This window comes from Neovison vison, chromosome 7 (assembly GCF_020171115.1).
Source record: "Neovison vison isolate M4711 chromosome 7, ASM_NN_V1, whole genome shotgun sequence".
In the NCBI taxonomy this organism is placed as follows: Eukaryota; Metazoa; Chordata; class Mammalia; order Carnivora; family Mustelidae; genus Neogale; species Neogale vison.
In genome coordinates, this window is record NC_058097.1 from 197464819 (window position 1) to 197488958 (window position 24140).

The 24140-nt window shown below is 61.7% G+C and overlaps 1 protein-coding gene across 2 annotated transcripts in view; it reads left to right on the plus strand.

The window, feature by feature from the left end:
* Nucleotides 1-21926, plus strand: part of DAGLA (diacylglycerol lipase alpha) — a 61231-nt gene extending 39305 nt beyond the window's left edge. For both annotated transcript variants that reach the window (XM_044259428.1, XM_044259429.1), the window contains exons 6-20: nucleotides 2989-3076; nucleotides 5084-5218; nucleotides 5755-5832; nucleotides 7640-7764; nucleotides 10472-10625; nucleotides 11035-11118; nucleotides 11225-11302; nucleotides 12307-12387; nucleotides 13265-13407; nucleotides 13725-13793; nucleotides 14140-14212; nucleotides 15476-15672; nucleotides 16325-16454; nucleotides 16952-17136; nucleotides 18492-21926. In XM_044259428.1, the coding sequence (XP_044115363.1) occupies nucleotides 2989-3076; nucleotides 5084-5218; nucleotides 5755-5832; nucleotides 7640-7764; nucleotides 10472-10625; nucleotides 11035-11118; nucleotides 11225-11302; nucleotides 12307-12387; nucleotides 13265-13407; nucleotides 13725-13793; nucleotides 14140-14212; nucleotides 15476-15672; nucleotides 16325-16454; nucleotides 16952-17136; nucleotides 18492-19455 (2584 nt within the window). In that variant the 3' untranslated portion in view covers nucleotides 19456-21926. The remainder of the gene's footprint in view (nucleotides 1-2988; nucleotides 3077-5083; nucleotides 5219-5754; nucleotides 5833-7639; nucleotides 7765-10471; nucleotides 10626-11034; nucleotides 11119-11224; nucleotides 11303-12306; nucleotides 12388-13264; nucleotides 13408-13724; nucleotides 13794-14139; nucleotides 14213-15475; nucleotides 15673-16324; nucleotides 16455-16951; nucleotides 17137-18491) is intronic.
* The last annotated feature ends 2214 nt before the right edge of the window (nucleotides 21927-24140 follow it).

Genomic DNA, 24140 nt, shown 5'->3' on the forward strand with positions numbered 1-24140 from the left:
AGGAAGCAGGCCTGAACCAGGCCAAGCAGCACGCACCCTCACTGACAGTGGCTCTGTGAGGGGGCTGTTAGTATCACCCCCTTAACACAGACAGAGCAGGAACACGGAGTCGTGTGACTTGCCCCAATGACCCAGCTGGGAAATGGCGGTTCTAGGCCCCAGCCCGGGTGGTCTGGCTTTAGGGCCCTTGCTCCTAACCACTAGGCTGGGTGGTCTCTGGGATGAAGGGGGCTGGAGAAGGTTAATCAAGGAAGGCTTCCTGGAGGGGGTAGGTTTTGCAGTGTTTTGAAGAAAGGGGAATGCTGTGCCTTGGTAAAGAAAAAGAGAGAGGGAATCCAGGGTCACAGTAATTCCTGTTTCGTGAAAGAAAAAGATGGGTGCAGCGCGGAACTTCTCCTGTGACTTAGGCCCTGCCCTGAGCCCTTTCCCACCATCAGTCCGTTCAGTACTTTTGCAGACCCTGGTGCCCTTAGGAGGCCGATTCTATGGACGAGGAGTCTGAGTTCCGGGCAGGGCAGGTCACTTGCCGCAGGTCACGCTGATGGGGAGCAGACCGGCACTCCATCCCCAGGACAGGGGATTTGGGGGACCTCGGTGGGCTGCCCAGGCCCCCAGGCCCAGTGGGAATTCTGCTTTGAGCTCCCCCTAGGCCCTCCACGTCAGCTCAGCGCAGCAGCCAGAGCCACACCCGCGCCTGGGCTGGCCACCTCCCAGCCCAAAATACCAGGTCTCGGAGCCAAGGCCCCAGAGCCCGTCCTCCCAACCAGTGTAGCAGGCCATCACCACCCATCCCGTTTTGCTCATTCTGAGCATACGCCCCCACCTGACCTGGTTTCTGGGCTTCTGGGGCCCTGGGAAAAAAAAAAAAATCTCCCCTGCCTGACTCTGGGTAATTGCCTTTGGGGCCAGGGAAGCTAATGCCTTTGCAGCTGGGGGCTGTCGTTTTAATTAGAAAGTTTTCCTGCGGTTTCGGGCCGTGTGGGGCTAAGTAAGAGGCCTCAGAGCTCACGGGCTCTGACCTGTTGCATTTTCTCCAGCTGTCTGCGGGGGCCGGGAGGGCAGCCTAGGCTGCGGCTGGGTTAATGTGGCTCCTGCTCAGCCTGGTCTCCACGGGCCCTCCCCTGACCCTCTGAAACCAGCAGTGTTTCTAACAAGGACATTTTCACGCCCGCCCGCCCTTCATCCACTTCCAGGTTTGGGGACGGATGCACGCCCCCACCCATGCTGCACTGACAGATTATTTTAGCATCTGGAAGTCAGGAACCTGTTTAAGTCCTGGGCCTTCTCTCCTTTCTGTGAAATCTGGTAGGGGTGGAGAGATGGGTTCTTCCCAGCACTGCTCACTGGGAGCCTTGACCTTGGACTTTGCAGGGGTGTCTGCACTCCCACGGGGGTGCTGGGTCCATGAACTTGTTCTTCAGATTCACTCTCTCTGCCTAGTGTTCTTCTCTGCAGCCTAACTGATGCATCAGGCCAAACCTGGCCCTGGCTCCATCTTCCTCCTGGTGGGCGAATGGGAGAATGCAGGAAAGCCTACAGTCAGCACTGCCCTCAGCTAGAGGCCCAGCAGGAAATACTCTTTGAAAGTTGAAAAGCGCCTTAGATTAATTAGAAAGGGTTAAAGAATGTGATGCTCTGGGATCCCGGCCTGTGGCTTGTCAGCTCACTCTCCCTTCATCAAGCCCCTGGCAGGGGGATGTCGCTTTATGATAAGACTGCCCAAATCTCTGAGAACTGGTAGATCCCAGGAGCACCAGCTCCCTTGTATCCTTCGTACCCTGTCCTAACCCCTTCTCTAGCTCTGGAAAGCCCTGTGGCCTTCCCTGTCCTTGTGGCCCACTTCCATAAGGAAGCAGCCCTTCGCTGCAGAGGGAAGCCAGAGGGCTCAGGAAGGAGGGCCTGGCCTGTCACTCCTGATGGATACTAAGTGCCTTGCAGGCATTTGAGGCCACCCATGCCTTCCCCTCTGGACCACCAAGCAGCAGCAGCAGCAGCAGGGACCAGAGGGAGGGGAGGGCACATGTCACAAAAGCTTGTTCAGTCTGGAAGCTTACATATTTGATGTTGGTTCTCCTAAATTTATACTCAGAACACACTGACTTCAGAGTATCCGGTGGCTTAGTCTGTTAAGTGTCTGCCTTCAGCTCAGGTCATGATCTCAAGGTTCTGGGATTGAGCCCCACATCAGGCTCAGCAGGGAGTCTGCTTCTCCCTCTTCCTCTCCCTCTGCCCCTGCTCATGTATGCGCGCGTTCTCTCTCCCTCAAATAAAAGTAAGTAAAATCTTTAAAAACAAAACAAACGAATACACCAACTTCTGGGCTCCCAGCACTGGAAGGACCTCTGAGGCTAACTGGCCAGCTGCTCCGCCTTGCAGTGCAGTGTCCTGGATACCCCGACCCCCCATCACAGCAGCTAGACACATTGAGGCTGGGGGTGGGAATGGACAGGCGTCAGCCACGCAGATGACCAATGTGGGCCCTTGTCCCCTCTAATGTAACAGATCCAAGGAGTCGGGAGATGCAGAGCCTCACGTGCCCATTAAACTTCCCCCCAATACAGAGAGGGTTGTGTATCTGAAATCCCTTCCGAGGGGAAGCAAGTCTATCTGACAGGTCTGCTCCAGTGACTTGGCCAAGAGGCCCAGCATCCTGCTGTGGGGTCCCAGGGCTTTTAGTTTGAGGCATTGGACACCTGGGCCACAGAGCGATCCCCAGTTTGGGCTCCTACCTATGAAGCCTCCCTGGGGCATGCTGATGTTCAGTCGGCCAGAAGCTGGGAGCGTTGCCAACCACATGCCTTTGTAGGCCAGCAGGGGTCCCCCCCAGGGGACCTTGGCCTGGCCCAGGCCCAGTCCCTCCTAGACCCCCTGCTGGAGAGCCCTTTGGTGGGATCCTCGAACAGGCTGCCCTGCTCCTGTCACAGCTGAGTCGTGTCCCTTTTGGCCTCGCCCCCTGACCTCACACATACCAGCTCTCTCCCCTTGCAGGCACCGCTTAGAGGAGGGCCAGGCCACCAGCTGGTCGCGCCGGCTCAAAGTGTTCCTCTGTTGCACTCGGACGAAGGACTCGCAGTCAGTAAGTACCGGGGGGATTGCCTCCCACCGGCTCGCGTCCTGCTGTCGGCCGCTTAGGAGCCCTGGCTCCTTGGCAGAGCCAGGTGGGGCAGGGCAGCTAGAAGGGCTTGAGCTTGAAGCAGGAGTAAGGGGGGGACCTGACACTCACTGGCCTACCGACTCCCTCCAGCACGGGGAACAGCCACTCCCTGGCTTGGTCAAGGGGATGGAAAGGTTTCAAGACCTTTCATCCACCCCCTTGGAACTTAGTTTAGCAGAGGAGATACTAAAAAATCAGGGTGACCTGAAAGCAAAGAAAAGCAGTATGAACGTTCCCAGCCACAGAGGCCTCTGGAAGGCCCATCGGGGCGGTCAGGTGCGGAGCCCCAGACGTGCACAGCCAGCCCTCCGTACCTGGTGCTTGGAGGAGGGCACGGAGGAGCCCAGTGCTGCTGGAGAAAGGCCAGCTCAGCGGAGGGTGGCCCCTGGGGGGAGGTAGGGCCCTTGGGGTCCTCGACGCAGACCTTCCATGCGCACTGGCAGGGCCCTTAGAGACCATCTAGTGTCCCCCCCACCCCCTGCCCCTCATTTTTCAGATCAGACAGCTGAGGCCCAGAGAGGTGGTGTGACTTGCTCAGCGTCCCACAGCTAGTTAGTGGCAGAGCCAGTGAGGTCAGGAGACCACTCCTCCCTGAGCCAGACAGCAAGTGCCCTCCATGGAAGCCACCGGAAGCCTGAGTGGCTCCTTCCCTCCAGCAGCCCCTGGTGAACTGTAGAGTGAGTAATCAGGTATAAGAAAGTCCTCCTCTCCCCCGAGGTTCCCTGGTGGGCGGGGATCACCCCTATGGGCCTCTCTGGGGGGTGGTCTAGGGGAACATACCCACCCCTCCTGGGCACGTGGCAGACTTGGGGCTGATGTCAGAGTGCTGCAGGGTGGGGTGGCCCAGGACTGGGGTGCCATCAAGCGCTGGGGGTCAGGTGCAGTGCAGAGCACGTTTTGACCACTCTGTGCTCTGTGGCTTAAAATCTGAACTGAGTGCCCAAGTGACAAATCAGGCCCTTCGTGTACAGTTCCGTATTTGTAGATGCAGCCGTGTAGGCCGCTTGCAGGGCGGTCAGCGGAGCCCGGTGGTAGCTAGTGCTATCTGGCCTCGTCAGGCCTTTGAGTTTGCAACCCTGGAGTTTTGTTCTCTTACATGTGCCAGGCACTCACAGGTGAAACCCTGAGAGCGGGAACCACTGGCCATGAGTCTGCACCCAGCACAGCCTTCCCCAACAAGCTAGGGAAGAGGTTTCTGAGGTTGGGAGGAGGCCTGGCCCACTGATGGGCATGGTGGCCTCTGCACGCCACCTGCCTCCTGCCCAGGGCTCAGGCGGGCCCGAGGACCAGGTTTACAGAGAGGCCAGAGGGGCAGCCAGCCCAGTGTCACAGCCTTCTCCAGGCCCATCATGAGGGTCCTCGAGCCTAAAGTTGTGGGCAGATGGGGGAGGGGGACTGCCACCCCAGAGACTCCGCCCCGTAGGAGGCCTTTCAAGGTCACAGCTGGTGGGAGGTGGGAAGAAACTCAGTGTGGGGAGGCGGCAGCCAGGAGCTCAGTTTTGGCTTCTCTGCTAGAGAGACAGGCGGAGGAGAAACAAGCCGGGCCGAGCAGGCCTTGATTCCTAGTGGCTGGGGAAAGAACAGGAAATGGCTCACGTTGGCATCTGTGCATGGTAGGCGGTGATGGTGAGTGCCATAGGAGCTCTGAGGACAGAAGAGGGCCGGGAGGTGGAGGTTCGGTGGCTGTCGCACACAGCTCTGGCCAGGTCTGCAGGGCCCAGAGCCTAGGCTAGGGCCCTCGGGGTCACGGTTGCAGAGGGCCCGGCAGGATTGGGCCCAGCTGGTGCAGAGTAGGTGCCTGGGGCGAGCTGGCACTGAGCCCGGAGCAGAGCCCCAGCCCAGTGGGATTCACGTCCGGTCTCTTGCCCTCTCTCCTGCTGCCCTGCCCCCACCTCCCACCCCCTGCCCCCCACCCCCCGGACCTCACAGGATGCCTACTCCGAAATCGCCTACCTCTTTGCTGAGTTTTTCCGAGACCTCGACATTGTGCCATCTGACATCATCGCCGGCCTGGTGCTGCTCCGGCAGCGGCAGCGGGCCAAGCGCAACGCCGTGCTGGACGAGGTGAGCCCTCCCTCCTGCAGGCCTCTCCCTGCTGCCCTGCTGCTGCTATGCCCACTCCCTGGGGTCCCTCTGGTCACCCCCTGATGCCCCCTCTCCTCCTGGCTCTGGCTTGAGGGCCTTCTCGCTGCTGGGCCAGCCGTGGAGGCTTCTGACCACGGGGCCCTCGTGAATGATGCTCGGTGCCTCGGCCCTCCGCACTTGCCTCCGTCCGCACCCCCCCAGCACCCTGACCCCCACTGGAGTCTCCCAGCATCCTCTCCAAAGCGCGGTACCCTCGGCCTGGGCAGGAAGGTCCCTGGCGCGGGGTAGTAGGGGGGTATTTGATGCTTTCAGTGGAAAGGGAGAAACTGGACATGTGAGGAGACCTCGGATTTGGGGACAATGGCTGGGTCATGGAAGAGCTAGAAACCACACCCTCCTTTGGGTGTTCAGGCCCTTAGGAAGCAACAGAATCAGAGCCCGGGGGGACCTGGACCCCCTATCTCAGCCGTGCCTCCTGGACCTGGGACAGCCACCTTCACACCCTGGTTTTACAGGCGAATAATGACATTTTGACCTTCCTGTCTGGGATGCCAGTGACTAGAAACACCAAGTATCTCGACCTCAAGAACTCGGTGAGTCAGACCCCCCGCACCCCCTCCCTGCCCTGGCTCCTTTTCCCTCTGTGGGGCGGCCTGAGCAGACCACCTGCCGGCCACCCCACAGCATGGGGGGCCCCCTGCAGCTCTCCCCCATCGCCTTCCTCCTCCCCACCCCTTCGCCTCCCCTTCCTCCTGAGGACCGCCCCCGTCACGCTGGTCCCACAGTCAAAAGCCTCGAATCTGCTTCACCACCCTCCGAATGTCTGGCCCTGGCCTCTTAAGATCGTGAGGTTCGGGGTGGGGGGCCGGGGTGAGCTGCTCAGACCGTTGCAGCCTGTTGTCCTGGAAGGCAGCACGACACAACACACTAGTTTCAAGCTCTTTTGAGTGGTGGAACCTTTTCTCAGGCATCTGTACTAGAAACCCGCTGTTCACCGGTCAAGGTGGGACCTGTCCTGTGGCCAGGGGAGCTCTTCCCCACCACAAGGGCACCGTGCTGCCCAGGCTGAAACTGCAGCCGGCGTCCTCAGGAGCAAAGCGATGTAGGGGGACTTCCGCTCCGCCGCTGTCACTGTGACCTTGAGCGAGGCCTCCGTCCCCTCAGAGCATGTTTCTGCATGGGTGATGGTGTGGGCACACCTTCCAGCCAGAGCTCCAGTGGGGAGGAAATGAACCATTCCGAGTCTGGGTCCCCAGTCGGGGACCTACCAGAAAGGATTCCTCCCTTGTATCTAAATCGCCTAGAAAATCCTCCAGTCTCCATCTGTCCCCACTGTCCAGAGTGGGTGTGCGTATCCCCTCCAATCACGGTGCCCGAAGCAGGTGCCCAGCCCAGCCTCGCTTACCCCAGGCACCCCGGGCGCTCTCACCATGTGAAGGGGGAGGGGGTAGAGGCAGGCCAGCGAGCCTTGAGGTGCTGGGCTCCCTGCCTGCCGGCGCCCCACCCTCCAGCCGGAGCCAGAGAGGATAATTACCTTCTCCAGATCATTCCTAAAGAGCAGATAGAGCTGGCCCGGCAATGGTTCCGCCCCTCTGGGCCCTTATTAAGGTGCTCCCTACTTCACTTCAGAAGATGACTAATCACCCTCTAACTTTTACAAGGTGACTAATTCCCCCTAAGTGCAGGAGCCCTCCAGCGTCTGGCACACCCGGGACACAGGAAGCCGCTTTGCCGGGACACCTGTGCCTCCCACCTCCTTCCAGCCCATCGGGCTGATCACAGTAGCCATTGGCCTCAGACACCAGGTGTCAGACTGGCGCCTTTCTCTGCAGAGATCCCGGTCTGCTCCAGACATCCCCGGGGAGCCTGTGACTTGGCCCATCAAACAAGAGTCTCCCCATATTTGCAGACAAAGAACTTGTGGGCCGAGAGGGTGTTAATGGCTTGTCAGGTCCCCCAGCGTCTACAGGTCTACAGCGTCTATAGCGCTGGCCCTGCTGCTCAAGGCCTGGACACCCCCAGCTGGAGGGCTTAGTGCCTCTCAGGGTTAAACTTTCCTTCCCAGGCCTGTGATGCCCTCTCACACCTCCCTCTCGCTTCCCTTCTCTGGAAATCGATCCAGGGCTCCGAGTGTTTTTCTGTCCCCAAATCATTAATTCTGAGGTTGGAGCAGCAGGATGGGTCCCAGGAGGTTCCGTGCCCTGGTTGCATGGAGATAATTAGGGAAATGCAATTATCATCTGAGGGGAGCGGTCCTTCCTCCAAGGCGGGGGCGTGGGGGGCCTGCAGTCCCTGGGGAGGCCAGGAGAGCCACTCCCTCCTCCATCCAGGGGAGCCTTTGGGCCTGGAGGCTGGAGGCTGGAAGGGCAGCAGTGACCGCCTCCGCCTCCTTTCTTCCAGCAAGAGATGCTCCGCTACAAAGAGGTCTGCTACTACATGCTTTTCGCGCTGGCCGCCTACGGGTGGCCCATGTACCTGATGCGGAAGCCTGCCTGTGGGCTCTGCCAGCTGGCGCGGTCCTGCTCGTGAGTACCCCCATCCCGTGCTTCCGGCTGGCCAGCGTGTGCAGACAAGCAGAGGTCCTGAGGTCCTGAGGGCCAGCGTGTGGGAGACTCTCCCCAGACAGACTGTGCCTGCCCAGCCCCCCAGGGTCTGTGGCTTCCGTGGCTTCTCTTCCATGCCACCTCTGGGCCTCAGCCTCTCTCTACTGCTGCATTATCCTTAGGCGGGGAAGAGCATGGGCTTTGGAATCACACAGTGTTTGGTTTGAATCGAGATTTCGTCATTTGCAGCCAGAGGCAAGTTGGTCTACCTCTGCGAGACTCAGTTTCTTTGTCTGTAAAGTGGGGATGGCGATACGTATGTCCTGGAGTTGTTCTGAGAGGAAGGAGTGAGGATTGGAGAGCATCCGGCGTGCTAGCTCCCTTCCCTCCCGTCCTCTACCCCGTCAACCACGCCACCCCCCTCTACCTGTATCTTTCTTTCCAGCTGGTGTCCTGTGCTCAGCTTGCTGAAATAAAGGACATGCCTAGTACAGGCCCAGTTCATGGAGACCTCTGGAAGGGCATCAAAAAGGCCCTTGAGTGAAAGACTTTGACCCTCTTCCCAGGGATTTGGCAAGGCACCTGTCCCAGACCAGCCCACCAACCCCCTCTGGGTGCCGGGAGGACTCTCTGTCTCTCCTAACTGGGCCAGAGAAGGACAAAGCTCTGGAAGGGCCCCTTCCCCGTCCTTGGTGTCTGCACCCTCAGCCCGGCCCAGACAGAAAGAGGACAGCTCCCTGGCTCCCTGGTCTGGAAAGCCTGGCGTTCTGTCTGTGGCGCCCCTGCCCTTGGGGCAGCCACACCCCTCCCGCGGTGCCCTTCCTTTCTGCAGAAAGCTGTGTGGCTCTCGGGACCTTGTTCTCCCCACCCCCCCACCCCCCAGTGACTTGCAGAGCGAGTGGCCGGGGCACCCTGTGCTCCCTCCCACAGCTGGCGTTCCTCGCAGCATCCTTGGGAGTCACTGCTGCTGCCACTGAGAAGCATGTCAGAATGAGTCCCAGACCAGGAGTCTGGGGACCCGGGCTCTGGCGGGCCCTGCTCTTACTGGCAGGCTGGGGACGCGGTCGCTGCGAGCGGTGCCCTTCCTGCCTGCCTAGCGGGTATTTCAGAAGCCAGGCCATCGTGGGCAGGCAGGGCCCTCGGGGGATCTGCAGACAAGGGGTGGGGGGGTCTGACTGCGGTTTGTCAGCTTCTCGAGACTTCGAGGAACAAGAGGACGGGTCCTCGAGCTCAGGTGTCCGTCCCTGAAGGCGGCACGGTGGCGGCCACACGCTGAGAGAGAAGGGGCAGCTGCCTGAGAGCAGGGGTCTGGCCCCCGGCCCCGGGCCGGCCCCCACTTGGCCCTGCAGTCGGTGGAGGCCCCCCACGGGCCCTGCGGTGGTCACCCACTACAGGCCCCGTTGCTTCCCAGACTCGGCTGAACCCTGAGTTTTCCCAGAGGGGCCTCTCCTCATGGGAAGTAGGTAGCAGCCCCTTAGGTGCTGCTTAGGTGAGGACAAAGCTCGCGGCATCCCTGAAATTCAGGATTCTTCTTAAAAAGCTCAGCTGTCCTCTCAAGGCAGCAAGCCCACCCGGGCCTTGAGTTCTGGCTCGGGGCTCCACGACCCATCTGTTGGCCGCTGGCTCCCTCTGGTGGCCTGGGCGCAGCTGCACCCCGAGCAGGGTCCCCTGCTCAGATGCTTTTGGGGGAGGCCTGCTGTGGGCCCGGTGCCCGGACGTGGCTGTACCCCTGGCAGAGTAGGCCCTGCCCTGAGGACCCACTGCCTGGGCCGGGGGGCGCTACAGACAGCACACAGACAAGGACACGGGACCTGTAGGAGCAGAGGGACACTTGGGAGAAATAGAAGCAGGTCGTAGTGTCAGGTCGGGGAACACAGGCTGGGGGCTGGTGGTGCTGGATGGGGTGTCCCGGGCGAATCTCCCCGTGACATACGTGTGAGCAGAGGCCTGAGCGAAGTGAGAAGTCCTGCCGTGCAATCTGGCCTGTGCATCCTTGCAAGGACCCCAGCTCTTACACTGGGCAGGAAGGGCATCACTGCAGGGTTTCCAGTGAAGCGACAGGGCTCGGCTTACGTCTTAGAGGGTTGCCCTGGCTGCCCATTGAGAATGTCGAGACCAGGAGTACATGGGGGAGACCGGGAGGGCCGCCATGACGCTCCGAGGCAGAGATAATGGTGGAGGGGGTGTGTGGGTGCGGGGAAAGTGGCTGGAGTCTGTTCTGAATTGGAAGACAGAGTGAGCCGATGTGTCGACCGACCCACGGGCTGTGGGACGTGAAGTGGGGAGGGGACCTGAAGCCTGCTCCAAGGACAGGGCTGGACAATGAGCAGCAGGGTGCAGGGAACTCCGGGAGCACGAAGGGGTGGGCCGGTGGGGGGGTACTGGGCCCCTGAAAGCTGGGAAGGGAGCATCTGGAGGCCGGGAGCAGTTCAGGCGGTTCGGTTCGGTCACCCAGAGGGTGTAGCTATGACAGAGGAGGAGCCAGGGAAGCCCGGCAGTGAGGGAGGAGCAATCCAGGGGTGAGGCGGAGAGAGCACTGCAGGGAGAGGGAGAGGCCCACCGGGTCCTGTGCCGCCCGGAGGCCAAGTACCGTGAGGGCTGTGGGACTTTTCCAGGGGGGTTCCGGAGAGGCTGACTGGGACAGTTGCTCTTGGGGTCTCTGAGCCCCCTGCCCCCCTCCCCTTGCCAGGTGCTGCCTGTGCCCCACGCGGCCCCGCTTTGCGCCAGGAGTCACCATCGAGGAGGACAACTGCTGTGGCTGCAACGCCATTGCCATCCGGCGCCATTTCCTAGATGAGAACATGACCGCAGTGGACATCGTGTACACCTCCTGCCACGACGCGGTGAGCGGCCACGCCGGGCCTGCGGGCAGGGCTCCCTCACCCCGGCTCTGTCCTCGGCAGGGCCGCGGGGGCACAGCCGGACCCCCTTCCCTCCTCACCCCCTCGGGGGCCAGGCAGTGGTCTCCAACCCCAGACCCAGCCCCGGGGCTTCTCGGCCCAGCCGTCGGGGCAAGGGATGCAGGGACTCAGCAGCGAGGCCCTGGGAAGGGGGCAGCGGTCCCTCCAGATTCCACAGGCAGGACAGCAGCACTCAGGCTGCCGGCGCTGGAGGGGAGCCTAGAGGGAGCCCCAGCAGCCTTGCGGGGGCCCAGAGAGGAGCTGGCTCCTTGGCCAGGAGGCCTGCTTAGGTCACTCTCCGAGTCTGGGCCCATCCCAGGGCCCCTTGACTCATGAGCCCCCCTTATCCTAGGTCTATGAGACCCCTTTCTATGTGGCAGTGGACCATGACAAGAAGAAGGTGGTGATCAGTATCCGGGGAACCCTTTCGCCCAAGGTACGCTGCCTGTGGCTCCCAGCCCAGCCCTCACAGCCCCTGAGGGCTGCCCGCCTTCCTCTTCCTGTCCTCACCCCAGCCCTCGCCTGTCCTCTCTGTCCACAAGGATGCCCTGACGGACCTGACCGGTGACGCCGAGCGCCTCCCCGTGGAGGGGCACCACGGCACCTGGCTGGGACACAAGGTACTCCCCCTTCCGGGCCCCAGAGGCCCCTTGCCTCCTCTCCTACCCTGCCAGCGCACACACCTGTCCTGCTGTCGGGGTGGGTGTCCTCCCTGCTTGCTAGGCCCCCAGGGAGAGGTGGGTCAGAGGAGCCTGCATTCTAGAAGGTCCACTGTGGCCCAGCCACCGGGATCCCCACAGTCCTGCTGGCTCAGGTCCTGTCCCAGAAGAGCCTAAAGAGGCAGATGGGAAAAGATTGGTTTCTGTGAGACGCACAACTCTCCTGAGCCTCAGTCTTGTCATCTGTGATATGGAAATGATGTGATAAAGTGTGCACCAGCCCCCACAGCCAGGTTGTTAGGAGGGCCAAAGAGGAAATGGTTGGGACAGGATTGGTGAGTTTCCAGTCACCATTTTTGCTGGTCCCTAAAAGGCTTCACTCCTGGGGTGCCTAGGCAGGGTGGTTGGTTAAGCCTCTGATTTTTATTTTTAATCTTTTTTTTTTAAGATTTTATTTGTTTATTTGACAGGCAGAGATCATAAGGAGGCAGAGAGGCAGGCAGAGAGAGAGGGGGAAGCAGGCTCCCTGCTGAGCAGAAAGCCTGACCCGGGGCTCGATCCCAGGACCCTGAGATCATGACCTGAGCAGAGGCTTTAACCCACTGAGCCACCCAGGCGCCCCATGTAGAATCTTTTTAAAAAATTTATTTGAGAGAGAGAGAGAGAGCGAGCACACACACATGAGCAGGGGGAGGGGCAGAGGGAGAACTGAAGGCAGATGCTTAACTGACTGAGCCACCAAGTGTCCCCAAGCATCTGATTCTTGTTTCCAGCTCAGGGTCGTGAGACCAAGCCCAATGTCCAGCTCCATGCTCGGCACAGAGTCTGCTTAAGACTCTTTCTCCTTCTCCTTCTGCCCCTACACCCTGCGCGCCCTTGCTTCTCTCACACTCAAATAAGTAATAAATCTTTTCAAAAAAAAAAAAAGGCCTAAAAGATCTCGCTCTCTGTTCCTCCTTACCCAGGGGATGGTCCTCTCGGCTGAGTACATCAAGAAGAAGCTGGAGCAGGAGATGGTCTTGTCCCAGGCGTTCGGGCGAGACCTGGTGAGGCTTCCTCCCTGCCACTGAGCCCTGGCCATGCCCACAATGCCGCCTCCGAGGCAACGCTGGGGGCAGGGTGTGTGCGTGGTGGTGCCCCCCACCGCCACCCACAACGCCCCATAAGCCAGACCCCTACACTGTCCTTGGATGCCTGGCTTCTAGCCCCCTCCTCACTGCTCGGTGACCTCTTCCTCTCTCTCGTACCAGCAGTTCTTGGGCTCCCCTGCCCAGCCCCAGCCAGGTATGACCCCCCTGCTCCATGCTGGGCACTGGAGGTACAGAGATGGTTCTGGGCAGCAGCTTCAAAATACAGAGCAGGCAACAAAGATAAATAATTTCAGAGCCCACAGGAAGGGTGTTGCTCTGGGTAGAGTGATGTGGATCCTACCCCCGACCCAGCCTGCTCCCTGGGAAGGCAGCCCCCATGGCGCTGGCAGCCACCCTTCCCAAAGCCAGGCGGTCCCTGGCGTCAGGAGACCCCAGTCTAGTTGTTGGGGCACAGAGATGGGGGCAGGTGAACCAATGATTGTTCTAGAAGATAATCTCCATAGTACGTACCCTATTACAGTAGAGTACAATCAGCATGTATAAAGGTCTTCCGTGTGTATAGATACAAGCGTCTAGGAGGGAGTGAGCCTCTCCCAGAAAATCAGGAAGGTATCAGGAAGGCCGAACAAGGTTTTGAAGGACGCATAGGAGTTTGTTTGAAGAGTCTCCCCAAGAAGTTGCTCTGAGCGTGTCTAGCTTGGCTCTTCCCCTGCCCCAGGGACCACGCAGCACAGATTCCGTGTCAGGACTCTGGGAAGACCCCTCTGCCCGACTGGTAGCAGCTAGTCCAGCGCGTCCGTGGGGCTGGGCGCTCACCTGTCTCTGTTCCCAGGGCCGAGGAACCAAACATTATGGCCTGATTGTGGTGGGCCACTCCCTGGGTGCGGGCACCGCCGCCATCCTCTCCTTCCTGCTGCGCCCCCAGTACCCTACCCTCAAGTGCTTTGCCTACTCCCCACCAGGGGGCCTGTTGAGGTGAGCCGCCTGGGGCCTGGGAGCTGGCTGGGGTTGATGGGGGCCAAAGACTTGGGAGCTGGCCTGGGCAGTCTGACTTCCGGTGACATGGGGGCCTGGGAATGGCCTGGCAGGTGGAGGGAGGGGTACTCCGTCAGACTCCAGGATCTGTGCCCGGCAAAGCCCCTCACTGGCAGGAAAGGTGTGACCGGGAGCAGGCAGCCCAGCCTGGCCCCTGGGAGCTCCCCAGAGGGCCATGATCCCAACACTAACCCTAGGAGTGCTAGAGCAGGGCTCCCTCACCGCCCCTGCCTCAGCACCCCCGGCTTCCTTTGCAGCGAGGACGCCATGGAGTACTCCAAGGAATTCGTGACGGCTGTGGTTCTGGGCAAAGATCTTGTCCCCAGGCGAGTTGCAAGTCACAAGTCACTCCCTTTCACCATTGTCCCGGCTAGCTGTTCCTGCCTCCTCGGGGCCTTTTCCTCAGATTCCCATCTTCCCCGGGAATCCCAGAGCCCCTAGAGCCCCCAGAGGGGGAGGACAGGTGGCCCCACCCCGCCTGACCTCCCTTACCTGGCTAGGCCCTGCTAAACTGCGGACTCACCCCTGCCCACCCCTCCCACCCCATGACCCCAACGTCGTGGTCTTCTCCCTTCTGTGGCTGCCGTGTGCCTGCCTATCTGCTCCCACACCCCACACCCCTCCCAGTCCCTGGCCCAGCGAGGCTAACACCTGGCTTGCTTCCTTCCCCAGGATCGGCCTCTCCCAGCTGGAAGGCTTCCGCAGACAGCTCCTAGACGTCCTCCAGCGAAGCACCAAGCCCAAAGTGAGCCCCCGCCCCCTGTCCCCCTCCACCCTGCTTGGGCATGCTGGACCCTGGGCATCTGGCTGTCCCTTGGCACAAAGCACAAGAGGGCCCAGCCATGTGAGGCCGGGCCGCGTGTGGCTGGTGTCACGGGAACCCCGGCCCATCAAACTCTTAGCACCTCCAAACCCATCTCGTCTCCCCCACAGCCTATCCTCACACAGAGGGGGGCAGTCGAGGCCCAGAGTGGGTAAGGGACTTGCTTTTGCTCACACAAGCTGTCAGGACTGGGACCCAGGGCTCCTGAGTCCCGACCCCATCACCCGGTGCTGCCCAAGTCAGGAAAAAGCAGGCCCGAGGCTCAGTGCTTCGAGTTCGTGATGGGAAGGCCGCTGCTAGGCCTGCTGCGGTTCTCCAGGCTCCACGGGTCCAGGAGCCACTGCCGGAGGGAGTCTGGGTGCAGTTTGTTCTGAGGCTCTGCTGGGGCTAGAGACAGGCCCAGCCCCGCCTTCTCTCCCATCAGGTCTTCGAGGACACTAGGGGTCTTCCTGTGCCAAGACGGCCTCAGTGTCCCAGGCGGGCGTGGGTGCTGTGGCCAGGTACCCTGAGGCAGGCAGGAAGGGGCCGCCCTGGAGCAGCATGTCCTTTCTGATCCCCGACTCCACCCCACCCATCATCTCTGCCCAGTTTGGGCTGTTCCCAGCCTTGGTGCCCATGACCTTCTGGCAGGCAGCGCCCTGGGCCTGGCACCTGGTGGCAGGGGTGGGCAGGGCAGCAGAAACGTAGGGGGCCAGGTATGCCTGGAGGAGCCTGGTTCTGGGAGGCAGAGCTGCTCCTATCCGACCCAGGCTTGCACACTCATCAGGGCTGGGAGGTGGGTGGCCAGAGGCCACCCCAGATGCAGCCGGGCCTCGTAGGTGCAGCCGGAATGAACTTGGGGTCTGCTCTGTCTCTGACTCAGTGCATGACCTAGAATGAGTCCCTTCCTTTGCTGGACTGTTTCCCCATCCTCTAGATGAAGAGGTGACTGGTCTTCCAGCCCCTTTCTAGCCCTGAAGTTCAACACTGTCCCGTCATCTGTCCTTGGCATCTTTCTGGCCATCGTGGCCACTGTATGCCTCGGCCACTGCCTCCGCAGGTGGGCACTGTTCTTCCCTCTGCCCCATGGCCATTCTGGCTCCCCCCAGTCACCTCTGAGCCCTCTTTCGAGGCCCCTCCTGCCGCTGCTCACCAGCCAGCGCTGCTCAACTCTTTCCCTGTCTCCCCCAACCCTGCCCCACACAGTGGCGAATTATCGTGGGGGCCACCAAATGCATCCCCAAGTCAGAGCTGCCTGAGGAGGTCGAGGTGGCCACCCTTGCCAGCACACGGCTCTGGACCCACCCCAGCGACCTGACCATCGCCTTGTCTGCCAGCACCCCTCTCTACCCTCCTGGCCGCATCATCCACGTGGTCCACAACCACCCAGCAGAGCAGTGCTGGTAGGTGCTGCTTCTGACCCTGGCCAGGGGCATGGGGGACAGAGCTGGCCTTGCTTAGTGACCCCCCACCCCTCGGGGACTGGGGGCAGAGGCGGGGAGATGATGGCCCAGGATGCTCTGGGCCTGCATTGCGCTATCCTTGGGCTCTGCAGGTGAAACAAAAGACCCATCCAGAGCAGGACCCCACCCTTTGTCCTCAGTGCCCTCCGCCATCTCCTGGTGTCCCCCAGGGCAGTTCTCCCCACTTATGGCCCATGTAAAAGCGGATGCCCTTGGGGAGGTCACCCTGAGGCCCCAGCCAGCTCCCACCTCAGTTATGTGCCATCCCCTCTGGGATTAGTTGGCAGCACTCGTGAGCAGGGGTGGGGATGAGAGGGGAGAGGGGAATGGGCCAGCAGTAGCAGACTTCTCCCTCCTCCTGCTCTTGCAGAGGGCGGGGCCTGACTCCTCCCTCCGGCAGCAGAAGGCTTGTGAGCCAGGCCTTGCTCAGGGCGGGGCAGGTGTGGTCCAGGCCTCCAGCAGGTGGTAGGCTATGTAGGGACTGTGGCTGAGGTCCTGGTGAGGCCGAACAGGGAGCCCAGGGACCTGGGGGCCGAAGCCAGGCTAGGCTACCACCCACCCTCAGCCTCCCTCCGGCCCCTGTGCCCCCCAGCTGCTGTGAGCAGGAGGAGCCCACGTACTTTGCCATCTGGGGTGACAACAAAGCCTTCAATGAAGTGATCATCTCACCGGCCATGCTGCACGAGCACCTCCCCTATGTGGTCATGGAGGGGCTCAACAAGGTGAGCCCCCCGGGCAGCCTGGGCAGGGACGCCTCCTCAGAGCCCCGCTGTGCTCTGTGGCCCGGAGCACCTGGGCCGTCCCCGAACGGCAGGCAGGGATGCGGATGCTCAGAGAAGCGAGCCAGAACTCGTCCTCTGGTCCCTGCACCCCTGCTGTCCCCATGGCTGTGTAGGCCCTGTGGTGGGAAGGGGTCAGGGAGACTCCCAGGTATCTGGCCTGACACACGCACAGCTGAGCAGGGGTGCCCTCCGCCATCACCTGGCCACGGAATGGTGACCGTAGTGAAGGAGCACGCCAGCTGTGGTGCGTAGCGTGATGGTGGGGCCAGGCCCAGGCCTTCCTGGTGGAGCGGGGACCTAGGCCGGAGGGGGGCAGGCAGGAGCGGGGCCCAGCCGACCCAACGAGGCTCTGGCCTGGGAGGCCTGGCCTGCTGCCCCACCCCCACATGATTTTCACCCCTCCACCACCGCCACCAGCTTGCCCGACCTGTCCCCAGGTGCTGGAGAACTACAACAAGGGGAAGACGGCCCTGCTATCCGCTGCTAAGGTCATGGTGAGCCCCACTGAGGTGGACTTGACTCCTGAGCTCATCTTCCAGCAGCAGCCGCTGCCAACGGGGCCGCCCATGCCTGCTGGCCTCGCCCTGGAGCTGCCCGCCGCAGACCACCGAAACAGCGTCAGGTGAGTCCTGCCTGCGCCGGCCCAGCCCGCCCCGAGGGTACGCACACCCCAGGGGTGTTCCAGGGCACAAAAGCTTGTGCGCATGTGGATCCCGCACCTGCCCTGGGCCGACAGGTGTCTACAAAGCTCTGCGCACAGGCGAGGGAAGGTTGAACTTGACCCTCTGCTCAGGAGCTCCTGGGCTGCTCCCACGGCCCCCTACTTGCCATCACTGAAGCCCCCAGGGGAGAGTGGTCGCCTGGGGATGCACCGAGCTGGGGCCACAGCCCACAGAAGCATTCACAGCCATCCAGCCCACACAGGTGGACACCCGTGGACTTACAAACACGCACAAAGGTGTGTTCGTGGTGATGCTTACACATGCATACACATACGTGTTCAGAAACCGTAGCTCTGAGCACACGGAGCCGAGGACATACAGGTCAGAGGCCGAGCTACATAGACCAAAGGGCCACTAGGGTGGGCAGCCATGCACGTGAGCATAGACTGCACCTGTGCCCAGACCGAGCCACACGGACACAGACACCTGCACGCTACACACGTAACACCGGGCCCCACGTGCCTGCTCCCGGACCTGCATGTGCTCTGATGGGGGCCGGCTCTGAGGTTGGGAATCTTCCTGGTCCACCCCCTGTGGGGAACTTTCCAGGCCAGGTCACAGATATGGCTGGGAGGCTGCTCCAAAGGGTGGTCGCCACCTCCAGGCCCTTGGTGGGGACACCTGGACATCTCTCCTTACCATTTGTATATTTCCTGTGGCGGCTTGACCATGTCTGCTCAGAGGTGCGGCATCCCCCTCCCCTGCCCCCGCCCCTTCACTTCCCTGTCCGTCCAGCAGAGGGCACTAACCCATGGCAGAGGCGGGAAGAACGTCCCTGTAAGGAAGTGACCTGGGCCACCCGCCCCTTCTCCAAGACACATCAAGGGGCACTGACCCTAAGGGTGTGAGAACCAGTGGGGGCAGCTCTAGGCAGTGCTTTCTCCCTTTCTCCCTCGCCCCTCCTCTCTCTCCCCTTCCACCAACGCCTGGTAGTGACCAGGGGCAGCCAGTCTGGGCCCCAGGCTGCTGTGAGCGAGCGCAGAGTGTCGCAGCAGCGCTCCCGAGCTCTAGGCTCTCAGCGGGGCCTTAGGCCTTCAGTGCCCCCACCCACAGCATCAGTCCTTTTGCCTTCTGTCTTGGGCTCTCGTGAGCTGTTTTTTTTTTTAAAACAAGCATCACATTGTTGAACAACTGAGAAATTAACCTCCTCCCTTCCCCAAGCTCCCTGCAGCCTGGGAGTTGGAGGGTCCCCCCAACCCCCGGGGTCTCTGCCCTTCCTGAGTGTCACAGCCCTGCCCTGCCCTGCCCTCCGTAGGAGCAAGTCCCAGTCCGAGATGAGCCTGGAGGGCTTTTCAGAGGGGCGGCTGCTGTCCCCAGTGGCGCCGCCGGCGGCGGCTGCTCGCCAGGACCCCGTGGAGCTGCTGCTGCTGTCCACCCAGGAGCGGCTGGCGGCGGAGCTGCAGGCCCGGCGGGCGCCCCTGGCCACCATGGAGAGCCTGTCGGACACCGAGTCCCTGTACAGCTTCGACTCCCGCCGCTCGTCCGGCTTCCGCAGCATCCGCGGCTCCCCCAGCCTCCACGCCGTGCTGGAGCGCGACGAGGGTCACCTCTTCTACATCGACCCCGCCATCCCGGAGGAGAACCCGTCCCTCAGCTCGCGCACCGAGCTGCTGGCGGCTGACAGCCTGTCCAAGCACTCCCAGGACACGCAGCCCCTGGAGGCAGCCCTGGGCAGCGGGGGCGTCACCCCCGAGCGGCCCCCCAGCACTGCGGCCAATGAGGACGAGGAGGAGGGGGGCGGCGGCGGCGGCGGGGCGGCCCCCGGGGGAGAGCTGGCCCTGCACAACGGGCGCCTAGGGGACTCGCCCAGCCCTCAGGTGCTGGAGTTCGCGGAGTTCATCGACAGCCTCTTCAACCTCGACAGTAAGAGCAGCTCCTTCCAGGACCTCTACTGCATGGTGGTGCCCGAGAGCCCCACCAGCGACTATGCGGAGGGCCCCAAGTCCCCCAGCCAGCAAGAGATCCTGCTCCGTGCCCAGTTTGAGCCCAACCTGGTGCCCAAGCCCCCGAGGCTCTTCGCTGGCTCCGCAGACCCCTCCTCAGGCATCTCACTGTCTCCCTCCTTCCCGCTCAGCTCCTCGGGCGAGCTCATGGACCTGACGTCCGCGGGGCTCAGCAGCCAGGAGTGCCTGGCCCTGGACAAGGTCCGGACTCCGACCCCCACCAGCCACGGGGCCAGCCCCGCCAAGCGGGACGACCTGGTCATCTCGGCGCGCTAGCACCCCCCGCGTGGCTGCCGGCTGAGACCCCGGGCTGAGCAGGGGGCCCCTTGGGCTCCTGGTGGCTGTCCCCAGGGCCAGGCCGCTTTGAGGAGAGCCCCCCCCCCAGGGGCCAGTTTAGCCTCAGGCACGGGGCGCTGCTGCTGAGCTGGGGGTCTGCAGCCCTACCTCAGCTTAGGACCACCGGAAGGCCGGGATAAGGGTCCTTTAGATGGGGGAGGGATGTGAAGCAGGGAGGAGCCTGGGGTGGCCTGCCGGGTGGGCTGGGCAGCCCTCGGCCCTCTCAGCCTGCTTGTCCCCCACAGGACGGGCAGTGGGCATGCCGACTCCCCATCACTGCCCTCTGGCTGCCCTCCCAGGACCAAGATGGAGAGCAGCCTTCTCCCCACATACTCATATCTGTGGTCCAGGCTGGTGTCTGCCCTGGCCACCCCCCAGATCTGGTGCCTGCTGGCCAGCCCCCTGGGGTGACCCCACGCCAAGGTGGCCCGCAGTGCTGTGTATGTTTACAGATGTTGCTGGGCCGGACTCAGGAGGTTTCCTGGGCTTGCAAGTGCCCCCCACCCCCACCCTATGATGGGTTCTGAGCCAGGGAGGGGAGGGGACCTGTCCCCACAGAGCCCAAGGCAGCCACGGGGCCTAGAGGGGCCTGGAGGAGGGTGGGGTCAAGACTACCCCTTTTCTGCTTGGTGGCCCTCATGCTGATCCCTCTGGCAGTGGGTCCTGGGCACCTGGGCCTGCCCCACCTGCCCATTACTTCCTGTCTTGCCTTCTACCCCAGGGGTCCTGGCTCCTCAAAGGGCAGAAGGCACAGGTACGACCACCGCTGGCTTCAGAGTCAGTGCCCTGGGCAGAAGGAGGACACCCAAGTCCCCCTTCCTTTGAGGGCCCCATGTAACCCCTCTGTATCACCTCGCCCCCGCACCTAGGCAGCCTCAGGCCCTGGGGTCTGAGGCCAGACATGTCCCCACTGCCCTTGGTTCCCCTTCCTCACGGCCTGAGAGCTCCCCCAGTGGAGCTCTCTTCCCCCAACCCTCCACATCCATCCTGTTGGCAGGAAGTGGAGCCAAGAGGAGGGCATTGCAGGATCTAGCTAAAGGGGGAGCAGGAGGGCCAGGGGCTCTGGGGCTTTCCCCCCTTAGCTGGAGGCCTCCTGCTGGGCTGGGGACGCAAGGGGGAGGTGGTGCATGCCGGTGGGGGCCATGTGTGTGTGCATGTGCATGTGAACAGCTCCTGAGGAGGGGGCCGCGGGGGCTCCCACCCACCTGCTTGCTGCCCCTCCCAGCCCACCAAGAACCTAGACTAGGATGGGGGCCTGGGCGGTGGTGGGGGAGGGGGGGATGCACAGGACGAGCTCAGTTTCATACGTTGCCATCCCCCATGTCCCACCTGCTTCTTGGACCCCAGGTTTGGAAAACTGGTGTGTGCCCCGGCGCTGACCGCCTGCTTGTGCCTTCGTCTCCCCGGAGGCAGACTCCCCCATGCTGCCCCACCCCATAGCCGACTGGAGCTGCTAGACTCCCCTGACCAAGATCCACACCCCCCCCAAATCTCATGATCACTGGTATCGGGGGCCTGTGTCCTGACCTCCATCCCACGGAGCTGGGACTGGCCTGGATGCTGCTCTGGGACCCCCCCTGCCCACCGTGACAGATGGAGCCAGAGTCCAGGGAGCTGGGCCTCCCTCCCTCTCTGACACCCCCGTTCACAAGACTCCAGGATGCCCCTGCTGAGGGGCCCACTGCCGGCAGAGCCTGGGCCCAGCAGAAGCAGGATGGAATCAGTGGCTCTTAGAGTTTAGAAAAAAACAAATCGTAAATCAGAGTAAAGTTCCAACAAGCACCTCAGCCAATGGCAGGGAGAGACTTGGTGTCTGGCCTTTTAATTCCTCCTCTGCCAGGGTGGCCCCCGGGACCTCTAAGGGGGCGTGGTAGCCGCCCATGCCCAGGACTGAGCCATCAGGGACAGACTCCCCACCCCCACGGCTGCAGCCACACACGGTTCCAGACCTGGGGCTGGGGCAGGCTTGGACTCAGCCCTGGATGCCGCAGGGTCAGCCCACCCGGAACCTGCCCTCTCCCCGCCACACCCCCTGAAAGAATGGGCCTGCTGCGCCCTCTCCCTTCCTCCCCATGCCACACTTGGGGGCCTCTGAGCCTAGGGTGGCTCAGATGCCCCCTCCCCCAGTCTGCTCCCAGAACGCAGCACAAACTCCCAGCCGTGAGCTGGCCTGTTCTCCCCGGGGTCTGGGTGACCTCCATATGCAATCGGCAGCGAGCAACTGGGCCCAGACACTCAGGCACTGTCCGTGCCATTCTCCCGCAACTTTTTGTACTTACTGTATGAAAGATCCACACTAATATTGCTGTAAAAAGGAGAGACAAATTAATATAGCTTATTCTATAAATATATCTGTATATAAAGGTTTCTGTATATTGTATAGAGCTGTGTATAAACTGCGTGTAGAAGCACGCTGGCTGCCTTGAGTGACCTCTCTTCCCAGCTCGGGGGGCAAGGGTTGGGGGGCCTGCTGCTGAGCTCAGGGGTAGGAGGGACCCCCTGAGACTGGCTCGTGCTGCTGTTGATGCCCTGGTCTAGGACCACACTCTGAGCCATAGTGAGGAACCAGAAGACCCTCAGAGCCCCACACAAATGGGGCAGTCCCTTGTTGAGCCCTGCCCATATGGAAGGTGTACCGGGAGATCCATGTTCATGACCCCATCAGGACCTTGAAAGATGGGACTTGTTAGTCCCTTTCTCCTCCCTGAGGGGTCTGGGGCACAGAGAGGGTAGGTAAGCTGCCCAAGACCACAGAGCCAGCATGTGGGGCGCTGATCTGACAGTTCCCACCCTTCTGCCCAATACTGAGAACCAGAGCAGAGGAGCAAGGACTCCCCTAACACCCCCCGGCAGGGTAGCACTGAAAGGCAGGGGCCACTGGAAACCTTTGCTGAGTGCTTCTTTAGAAGGGTGCAAAAGAGTTGACCAGGTCCACTCAGGGCACCCCAGGGACCCCAGCGCGTGCAGGTTCCAGGACAGTGAGGCCCAAGGAGTTGGGGCAGGCCTTGGGTGGGCGGGGAGCTTTTTGGGCCTCCTGCCCATACCAGGCCAGGCCTGCCCGCCCCCTTCATGCAGCAGGTGGCGCTGTTCCTCCAGCCCAGGGAGATGGCAGCTTGGACCCAGACCCTGAGCCAGACAATTTTTGACTTGACCTTGACCTTCCCCTTCCTCACACTGCCCACCCTCTTACCCCCTCGAGAGTCCCGAGGGACCTTACTTGGTGGCAGGGGGAAGGCGACAGAGCAGTGCCTGGCTTGATCCCCAGCCTCTTTGAACAGAAGAGGCTCAAAGAGGCCAAAGACCTGCTTAAGGTGACTCAGGCTGTGGGGACAGCTGCAGGACTAGAATCCGGGCTGCCTGGCTGAAGACTCTGGCCTCCACCCTCACTTGATGGTTTTCCGAGGTTCTTCCTCAGAAACTCAGTCTCACCGAGTTTGCAAACCGTCCTGTCCAATTCGTGGATCAGAAGCTGAAGAAACCGAGGGCCAGAGAGGTTGTGACTTGCCCAAGGTCACACAGAATGTGTGGGAAAAGGCTCTCATGAGGGCGATTCTGGGAAGGGCTGGAGCAGCGCTGTGCCTCCCGACCCTACGCAGGCCCTGTGGACAGGCCTGTCCACCCTAGCTGGGAGGGAGGTGGGAGGGGGCTTATCCTGCAGGGCTCCCCACAGCCCTCTCACCCAGGTCCAGGGAAGCAGCACCCCCCCCGCCCCCGCCTCACTGCCGCTGGGTTCCCACTCAGCACCCCATGGGCCTTCCTCCCTTCCTCTGCAAAAGGGGTGGGTGCCAGGGCTATGGGAGCCCATGGGGGGTCAGGGGTCCCACAACAGGGAGGCCTGGCCATCCGGCTAGCTGATGAACCCCACCCTCTCCTGGCCTGGCCTCCAGGCTGGTACTCTGTGCCTCCAGTTACCCTCTGTCCCTGCCTCCCTCTCCCCAGTGCTGCCACCTGCTGGCCCTGCTGAGCGCCAGGAACGATCCTGGGATAGAAGAGCAGCACTTACTGATCACTGCCCTGCCATTTTACCTTCGCCAAGAAGCGGGATTAATAGGCTGACTTACAGAGGAGCCCTCCGAGGACGGGAGAGCAGGCCCTGGAGGATGGCTGAGATGACCGCAGGACAGCTGCCCCTGCTCGGCCAGGAAGGAAGTCTTGGTTGTTCACTCCTTATGGCTTGGTGGGGACAGGGTGCAGATGGGGCTCCTCTCTGTGGATGGCTCCCTCAAAGTCCTGGTTATGCACAGTTCCCTTCGGCTCCCTTACCAGTCTAGTTGCCGCCCTGTCCCAGACAGGCTTCCTTCTGGACTTTGAGGGTGGCAACCTCAGCTTCTGGCTGAGGCCCAGAGTCTGGGACTTTAGCCACTCCTCTCCCCCAACCCAGAGATGGGAACCCCCGAGGGAGTCCCTCCTTTGCTCAGTGGCCTAGTGGAATCAGGGGAGATGGTAGGGCCAGAACACCCTTAGCCAGGCCAGCTCCCACCGGATGAACAGGAAGCTCTGTCCCACCCCATCCAAGTTCAAGGCCACCCCAGAGGCCTAATGATCCAACTTAAGGAGTTGGGGTGTTTGGGGACAAAATATGCATGTCCCACTCCACACAGGGGCAATGCTTCGCTCATCACCAT